We start from the raw sequence: 9,249 nt of genomic DNA, 5'->3' as shown, positions 1-9,249 counted from the left end.
CGATGTCAACGAAAAGCCAATCGACGCATCGATAGCTCAGGAATTGTCACCCAAAAACAAGCAAACAAGCAAAACAATTCGAAAGTCAAAAAAGCGAGCGAGATGAGCGCGTATTACCGGCGCGAGGCGCTGCGCCACAAGAGCCCCAGCCGGGGCTCCTTCGAGGCGGAGATGAACGAGTCCGGCTACACATCCTTTCGGGCGCAGCACAATTCCACCGCGGAGACGCCATTTTTGTTCGAGGACGCTGAGGGCGAGAACTGTCGCAATGCGTCGAACACTTCGCTGGTGATTCGGGGACAGACCACGCCCAGTGGCCACTACCAGGAGCAGGACCTCCACTGGGGCAAGCCATTTCCGCATTCCAGGTCGCAGCCACAAAAACAGGGCTCCTTAGATGAGTCCTTTTCGCTGACGCCCCGCCTGCAGGAGGCGCACAGTCTGCCCAAGCGGCGCAAGAAACACTTCCAGCCGCCGCACAGCAGCCCCAAGAAGTCGAAGAAGCTGCTCTTCCCCCAGCTGGAGCAACCGCCTCCCAAGAATCGCTTCTACGGCGGCGTCGAGCAGCTGGACATTGTGGCCAAACTGGCCCAGAAACAACCGGCCCTGGAGTGCATACTGCGCCATTTGGGCGCCCACACGCTGGACGTGATGACCCAGGTGTCGCCGGCCTGGCGGCAGGCCGTCTATCGCAGTCAGCGGGATTTGGAGCGCCTGCAGAACCACCGGCTCAAGCTGAGCCTCACCAAAGAGAACCACCAGGTGCCCAAGCGGTGCCGCCATGCGCCCAAGGCCAACCAAACAGTGCCATTGCAGAGCTCGAACCACAGCAGCCTGGCCAACAGTGCCGCCTCGCTAATGGACTCGGGCAACGCGAGCGTCCACCTGATGGAAGTGGATGCCGGAAGGATTCTGCGCGAGCAGACGCAGCGCGTCAAGTGCCCGCGATGCGGACGAGGCAGCCGGGTCTTCGTGAGCGAGGCAGCTAAGAGCGGCGACATGGCGCTGTCCCAGACGCTTCCCATCGGTTGCAACAACAGCACATTCGCCGGACAGTCGCTCAAGCGCTTCTTGTCCCTGGACCTCGACGAGTACAAGACGCCGCAGCCGGCAGCCGCTTACAACTTCGCCGAATGCACCGGCGTCATTTGCCAATTCCGCTTTTGCGTCAACTGCCTGTGCAAGTCGCATCCCGGCGAGCGTTGCCTTGTCACCGAACTGGACACGCCCTCCAAGCTCATGATGCCCCGGGAGCGACTGACGCCGCCACAACGTCCCCAGAACCGCGATCCGAAGATCAGAAGGAAGAACTCTCTAAAGCGTCTCTGCTTTTAGCTTATAGCATAGGCTTTTATTTACGTTTAGTATTCGATTTGTTCAAATCTCATCAATTCCGTATTATGTTAGCCGCGTTAAGTTCCATTTTGTCATTACACACATTCTCATATTTGTTTTTAAATCGTTCATTGTAAGGTCTGTCGGAAATCTGTACCTCTGCGAGATTAAGTATTTTTTACATATGCGAAATATAAACATTTTTATAAATAGAGCTTTAATTTCTAGAGTATTTTATTTTTATTTATAAAGGACTTTTTTAAATTAATTGTCTCCCAATAAGTGATAAAAGGTCATGGAAACCGTTCTCTTGCCATGATTTTATTTGTACCTATAAAAATGGTAAGCTTAAAAATTGAGTGGAATTTGTATTCGGTTTTTATACATTTTTTACAAATTGTTAATTATGAAGTGGTACGCACTATATAATAGCATATTTACATTTTCATTTTACAGATCTTTAAATTATTCGGCGTTTTAAGTTAAGTTTTATTTTGCAGAGGCCTTATAATTTAAAAAATAACGTTTTTGAAAAATGGAACTTATTCCGGTCGCTGTTGCAGAAACACTCTCTGTCTGAACCGCCTGTAATTTCGATTAGTGTTTATCTGAAAGGCCGCTCCGACATAAACACCCCATCGATATATCGATAACTTTAACACAAACACGTGTGGAGTGCGGTTGCCGCACGTTTTTTTATTCTTCGTTTTAACTTTGAATTTAATTAAAAAGAAGGAAAAGACAGGCCATCCACGATGAGCACCGCGTTGGCCCAGCAGCTGCAGAAATTGGCGGCGCCGCAGTCGTCGGTCACGTTGGCGGACGCCCGGAGTCGCGCCTCGGTGCTCTTCGATCCCAAGGAGGCGGCCAAGAAGGACAGGCGCTCCATCTACGAGATCGGGATAACGGGACTGCAGGAGCTGACCGACTTCAATCCGGCCTTCAAGGAGTTCCAGCTGACGCTGTTCGACGAGGCCACCCTGACGCTGGAGCGATCGGTGGAGCTGCCGGAGGTGAACAAGATGCTGGACGCGGCCATCGGGAAGTTCCTGCGCCTGTTGTCGCCCTACCTCCTGCTGCGCCCCGCCCACATGGCCTTCGAGTGGCTGCTGCGCCGTTTCCAGGTGCACGAGTACAATCGTAGCGAGGTGATGGCCCTGATCCTGCCCTACCACGAGACCAAGATCTTCGTGATGATCCTGAAGACCATGAGACTCCGCTCGTCCGATGGCGACTGGTACTGGCTGCGTCCGCTGCAGCGTCCCGGCGTCGCGCTGGCCAAGACGGCCATTGTCAACCGGGCCGCCGGGAATCCCGCCTTCCTGGGCTTCATCTGCCAGAGCACCCAGAAGGCGGTCAAGGAACTGGGTCCGCGGGCCCACCAGCTGCAAGCCCAGATCAACTTCTATGCCACCGTCGTTGTGGGCGCCCTGCAAACGGCGAAGCCGCTGCAGGATTGGCACATCACCACCATTCTGGAGTCGCTGCTCCGTGGGCTGGTGTCCGATAATATTGACTTTATGGCCGCAGCCTATGTGATTGTCGCCCAGCTGGTTTCCCGCACCAAGCTGAAGAGCGAAGTGTGCAATGCTTTGTTGCAACGCGTGGCGAATTGCCCCTTCGAGAGACTCCACACGGAGTCACTGCTCCTGCTCGTCTGCATCTATGGCAAACAGCAGGCTGCTGTGCCGCACTTTAAGCCAGAGACCGCCATGAATCTCGTGGGCCAAAAGTGGCTCATCTCGACTCTGGCCTCGCTGGCCAAAAGCAACATTGCCATCCAGTCCATCTGCATGCCGCTCGTGACGGGAGCCGTGACCGCCATTCGGGAGGAGGACCCCGCCTCCAACTCGTGCAAACTGTTCTTGGATAACCTTTTGTCGGATGTGCCAATGGCTACGCCGACTGCCCAGCAACTGATCAAGTGAGTATCTAAATGAATCATTCAATTTTTGTTTTATCATAGTATGCCATAAAATTTCTGATTTGTTTAATTCAATTCTATGTGAAATAAATTGAATGTTTTTTTAATTAATTTCGAATTGAATGAATGAATGAATAATTGAATGGAAAATTTTTAACAAATCAATGTTAGGGCTAGTACTCAACCCAACAAAAAGTCGTCCAAAACAAAAAACTTCATATGAAAAACAACGTCAAAAAATTTTGTTTCATATGAAGTTTTTGTTTTGGACGACTTTTTGTTGGGTTGAGTACTAGCCCTTATTAGGTCCCTTTCTTCTTCAAAATAAATTTTCGTTTAAATTGTTTCGGAATTCATGACATTCATTCATTCAATTCTATTAAACTTAAAATTTAAATTCATTCAATTATATTAAACTCAAAATTCTAATTAATGCATTCATATAAAATAAAAAATTTAAAATAATTCATTGAATCCATTTATGCAGGGCTCTATGTTTTCCATGAATATGAATTGATTAAAGGCTTTACTTTTTCTTTACATCTTAAATGACCAAAATAATCATATAAATATTATTTGAAAATTTGTAAGATTATTAATTATAACTTCCACATTTTAGTTGCTTTCTGGATACCTTTGTGGAGACGGAGAGCGATGTGCCAGAGCCCATGGACACCTCCGCAAACGAAGATGAGGATACCATCGTAATTGATTCGGATGATGAGGCGGAGACGGAAAAGACCAGCTTTCAGACCTGGTATTCCGATTACCTGGAAAAGCTGGAAAAACGTTATCCTGAAGCTTTTGACCTGAGTGTCAAAGAGGCTCTGAGGGCCAAATCCAATACAAGCAATCGCCAAAAGGCCCTTAAGTTGGCCCTAGGTAAGTAAACTAGAATAGCTATAATTCCTAATGGAATTTATGATAAAGAATATGATTTTATTTAGGTTTCCGACTCAATACCACAGATGACAAAGCGAAGCATGCCTATGAGAAGCTCTATCACTACAGCGCTGACTGGCGACTGGCTGCTGTGCAGCAACTGCTCCAGAACCTCACGGTGTCTAAGAAACGGGAGCGAAGCGTTAAGCTGCTCCAAGAATGTCTGCCCGACAGGATCAACGATGACAGTGGCGCTGTGGTGTCCAGTGTGCTCTCACTCACCACCGCTGAGCTCTGCGACATGTTGGGTCCACTTCCGCTGGCCCAAACCCTGTGTCGTCTGCTATACCGAGGTCAGTCCGAAAAGGATGAGGAGTGGCAGGTTGTGGTTCCGCTGGCCGTTCGTCACTTGACCTCCGCAACTGTAAGCGAATATTATGACAAGAATCTGGTGCTATTGGCGCTGATGCCGCTCCTCTTTCCCGGAGAAGCTCTGGCGGAGCATGAGCACAAGGCTCTGCTTATTCTGCTCAGCAGTGATTTTGCCAGTAAAGTTCCCTTCCTGGCAGCGCTGAAAGTGAGCAGTGAATTTATTGACTTTAATCCTCACGAGCATCGTCAACACTTCTTGGATGTAATAGCGAGCAACAGTCAGGAGCTGATTAGTCAGGAAAGAGAGCTGCTGCAGAGCGTAGAGAATCATGGAGGTGAAGGCTACATTCAGGAAGCCTCTCAGCTGACCCATCTGCTGCTGCTGCTGACTGCCTACGCCAAAAGGGAACTGCAGCCGCAGGAAAGCCTTCACATACTGCAGAAAATTGAACTATACAGTCGGAACATCGAGTTCCGCGTGGCCAAGGGTAATCGCAACACGCAGAGCTTTGCCCCTCTTCAATTGTATGTGGATTTCCTTTTGACTCTGGTGAAGAACACCAAATGGACAACTCTGGCTTCGACGCCTTGGAATCAGTTGTCAGATGAACTTCGTCTTTGCCTGCGGCTGCTGGAGATCATAAGCTGTCAAGTCTTCTCGGAACGGGTTGATCAGCCAGAGCGTCAAGAGTGGACTCGAGCACTGCAGCAAAGTCTCCAACTGATTCTGCCCGAGGCACAGGATAAACTGGATTTTCTGTCCAACTTCTATGTCTTCGAGCGACTGCCGGAATTGTGGCCTCGCGACTCAGATTATGCTGTGTTCCGCCTGCAGGGTTTCTTGCTCATGGAGGCTGTTCTGTCCAATCCAAAGTCCCAACTGAACTGCAACCTGGTTCATGTGTTGCGCGTGGCCAACGCCTGCGGATCGCCTCTACAAACGCTGCGAGTGCAGGCCATCAACACCCTGCAGTTGATTAGCAATCGCAAACTTGTCTCCCACGTAGAGCAATTTGTGCGATCGTTGCTGCAGCGCAAGAGCGAGCTGAGCATGGACCACGAACAATATGCCCTGATTCTGTACACCATTCTGGAACCGGAGAAGGCCACTGCCAAGGAGAAACTAGTGCTGTCCAAGCTGAGAAGATCGGTTTTAGCTTTGGCCTGCGACCCCGAGCAGCCGCCCATTTGCACAGCAGCTCTGCTGGCGGCCCTGAAGCACGTAAACGAAGAGCATTTCCTGTCCGAATTACTGCCGCTGGGACTGGACTCTCTAAAAAAAATAACTACGGGCGTAGACAATCAGCACTTGAAGCAGCTCCCATGGCCACATAACGAAATCTACAAGTCGGTGATGGAGAAGTTCGAGGGACGCGTAGCACTGAATGTTTTGCTTCGAAAGGATCTGGCTTGGAAGCTCTTCGAGGAGAGTTTCGCCCACCACGACACGTACGTTCAGCTGGACCAGAAGCTCCAGCCTCTTCCCTGTGTCCTGCTGAATAGCCTCACTCCGGAGACCTTTGAGCAGCTGCAGGCCAAGCACAAAGTGGCGCTGATCAAGCTGATTGTGGAGGCGGCCACCAATTCGGACAACGATAGCATTTTCCTGGCCAGCCATCGATTGCTGAAGCGCTGCCGCTTGGAGTGCCAGCCCATTGTGCCGATGCTAGTGGACATGTCGAGGGCGCAACTGCAGCAACCCAAGAATACCACGAAGCGACGAGCGGCCCCCAGCCAACTGGACATAACCAGCCCATTGTGGAAACAGGGAATGACGCTGCTGGAGCTTTTGGAGCACAAGAAGCAATTGGTTGGAGCTGAGTTATTGATTCCTCGGCTCTTCGAACTTCTTGCCTCCTGTTTAATACTGGAAGACCACAGTGCCATCGAGTATCCCAAGCAACTGATCCTCTCGAGCTTGCTGCACTGCTGCCAAACGGCCCAGTCAGCCGGCGTGGAGATTGTTAAGGCCGTGCCTGAGTCTAGCTTCCGCATCGATGTGGTGGTGCAAGCTTTGAGGGATACACGCAACCCACAGACTCAGCAGCACGCCCTGCTTTTCCTGACCCACTGTGCCGGCATGTATCCGCAACAGGTGCTGGACAAGATCGTCGAGATCTTTACGTTCGTGGGCTCCAGGGTGGCGAGTCACGACGACGCCTTTAGCCTGCAGATAGTTCACAACGTGGTCGAGTCTATTATACCCATCCTGCTGCTGAATACTGGACACAGACAGCTGGTTATTCCTGTGCTCAAAGTGTTTGCTGATATGTGCACCGATGTGCCGGCCCATCGAAGATTGCCTTTGTATGCCACCCTGTTTCGCGTCCTGGAACCCAAGGAGCATCTCTGGCAGTTCCTGTGCATTGTGTTCGAGAAGCAAGTCCGACTGGAGGAGGCCAAGAAGAAAAACGTTTCCACCGACAAGTCGCGACTGGACTTTGCCCGCGAAGTAACGCTGATGTTCGAGGATCCGACGGTCGCCTTGCAGACGTGCATCCAGCTGCTGGAATACATGGCCAAGTTGCCGGCCAAGAAGATTGACGGCAAGGAGGGCACCGGCTCCTCCCTTTCATCCACGGAAGCCGAGTTCTTTGATGTGCGGACGCGAACGTTTAAGGAGCTTCGTCACTACAAGTACCTCATCATGGATTTCCTGTCCGGAATTAGCAGCTGCAACGAGTGGAAGGAAAAGATGAAAGTTCCCGATCCCCGCACACTACTGCCCCACTATCAGGGCTTCATCCTTAAGACGCTCGCCTTTGTGGGCGTGGTCAATTCTGCTTTGGAATCGGGCAGCGAAACACCTTATTTGGATAAATTCTGGCGGGTGCTAGGCAACCATGCCCACGACGTTTTGGATAACGCCATCGGGCTACTGGCACCGGAACACTTCCTCAGCGTAATCACCGAGCTACTGCAGCACGATCATGTGTATGTGCGCATCAAGGTTTTGGATTTGTTGGTGACAAAGTTGGGAGCCACTAGCGATTACTTTGCGGGATCGGCCGCCGAACACTTTGGGGTGCTTTTTGCGCCATTGCAGGACATAATCAACGTCATCTTGGAAAGCGGATCCAAGAGTGCGCAGCAGGCAAAGTTGCAACAGACGGCGCTGCATGCACTGCAGCTCTTGGCTTTGCGACATGGACGCGACTTTATCGAAGAGTGCCGCTCCCTGCTGGCCATCCTGACCAAGATCACCAAACGGCGGGCAAATGTGCCCAAGGCAGTAGTGGGCAATGTGGTGTTGACCCTCGTCGAGATTTGTGCAAGTCTCAAGGCTCACGCTTTAGCCCAGTTGCCCAAGTTTGCGCCCCAGCTCACGGAGTTGCTAAAGGAACAGGTTCACCAGATGGCCACGCTCAAACAGGCACCGGACTACGTCTGCTTCACCCTGGTTCAAGGTAAGTTTATACAATACATTGGCAACTTAATCTTTACTTACATTTTCCCTTCCCTTTTTAAGCTCTTCACAAGCTGTTCAAGGCCTTGCCGCTTTTCCTGGGCCCCTACTTGGTGGACATCATTGCCGCCTTGGCGCGCCTCTCAGTGCAACTAGACAATCCACTGCTGCTGCAGGATAAACGCACCCAGGCGCTGAAGCAGCGACTTGCGGACGTTTGGACAGCGGTCGCCCAGGGCGTGGAGGTGCGCATTCTGGTTCCCAGTTGCGCCAAGTCGTTCTCCAGTCTATTGGAGCAGCAGGCATATGACGAGTTGGGCCAACTGATGCAGCAGCTCCTCCTCCAAAGCATCCGACACAATACAGCGGCTAAATTGCAGCCGGTTCAGGATCCTCTGAGCGAGTTGTTCCTGCAAGCGCTAGATTTCCGGCTGCAGGTACGCGGACGCAATTTGCAGCGGCAGGTGGTTTCGGATGTGGAGGCCGCCGTTGCTGAGACCTTTGTGACGTGGATCTTAAAGCTTTCCGAGACGAGCTTCCGACCCATGTACGCCCGTGTCCACAAGTGGGCGCTGGAGAGCAGCTCCAGGGAAACGCGTCTCACCTACTTCCTGCTGACCAACCGTATCGCCGAGGCTCTGAAGTCCCTTTTCGTGCTGTTTGCCAGTGAATTTGTCGAAGACGCCTCGAAGTTGCTGACGGAGCTTAACTCTATTCGCCCGGAGTTCGATGCTGGAGAGCCGGAAGATGATGTCGAGCTGTTGACGGCCATCCTAAACACCCTGCATCACGTTTTCTTGTACTGCAGCGAGGACTTTATCAACGAGCATCGATTTAACGCTCTCATGCCGCCGTTGGTCAATCAGTTGGAGAACGATTTGGTACTGGGCAATGACCCACTGCAGCAAGTTCTTAGCAACAGCATTGCCCAGCTGGCGGTGGCCACCAACGATGTGATGTGGAAGCAGCTCAACAGTCAGGTACTCCTGAAGACCCGCACACCGACGCCCGAAGTGCGGATCTTGGCTTTCAACAGCTGCGTTGCCATCGCCCGAAAGCTGGGAGAAAGTTACGCCCCCCTCTTGCCAGAGACGGTTCCCTTTATCGCCGAACTGCTGGAGGACGAGCATCAGCGCGTGGAGAAGAATACACGCAGCGCGGTTCAGGAGCTGGAAACCATTCTGGGCGAGCCGGTGCAAAAATATCTTTAAGTTTGGAAACGGAAGTGTTTTCTTTAACTGTTAACTATGTATGTTTTTCTTTGTAATTAAAAAGAAATTATTTTTGAAACATACCAAAGGTTTTCCAATTATAACTGTTCAGAGCTATA

General features: G+C 51.2%; 2 protein-coding genes across 2 annotated transcripts; both read left to right on the top strand.

The window, feature by feature from the left end:
* On the top strand, positions 1 to 1,556 carry Rca1 (Regulator of cyclin A1). Its single transcript, XM_017144678.3, has one exon. It carries the CDS (start codon positions 103 to 105, stop codon positions 1,333 to 1,335), a length of 1,233 nt encoding a protein of 410 aa, XP_017000167.2. The 5' UTR covers positions 1 to 102; the 3' UTR covers positions 1,336 to 1,556.
* A 447-nt stretch (positions 1,557 to 2,003) lies between these two features.
* l(2)k09022 (HEAT repeat containing 1 homolog l(2)k09022) lies at positions 2,004 to 9,201 on the top strand. The gene is made up of 4 exons (XM_017144660.3): positions 2,004 to 3,259; positions 3,879 to 4,141; positions 4,207 to 7,920; positions 7,983 to 9,201. Exons 1-4 carry the CDS (start codon positions 2,091 to 2,093, stop codon positions 9,128 to 9,130), a joined length of 6,294 nt encoding a protein of 2,097 aa, XP_017000149.2. The 5' UTR covers positions 2,004 to 2,090; the 3' UTR covers positions 9,131 to 9,201.
* The last annotated feature ends 48 nt before the right edge of the window (positions 9,202 to 9,249 follow it).

The sequence above is a fragment of the Drosophila takahashii genome, chromosome 2L (assembly GCF_030179915.1).
Source record: "Drosophila takahashii strain IR98-3 E-12201 chromosome 2L, DtakHiC1v2, whole genome shotgun sequence".
NCBI classification, from domain to species: Eukaryota; Metazoa; Arthropoda; class Insecta; order Diptera; family Drosophilidae; genus Drosophila; species Drosophila takahashii.
The sequence above is the reverse complement of the archived record's forward strand: the minus strand, read 5'-3'. Positions and strand labels throughout refer to the sequence as shown.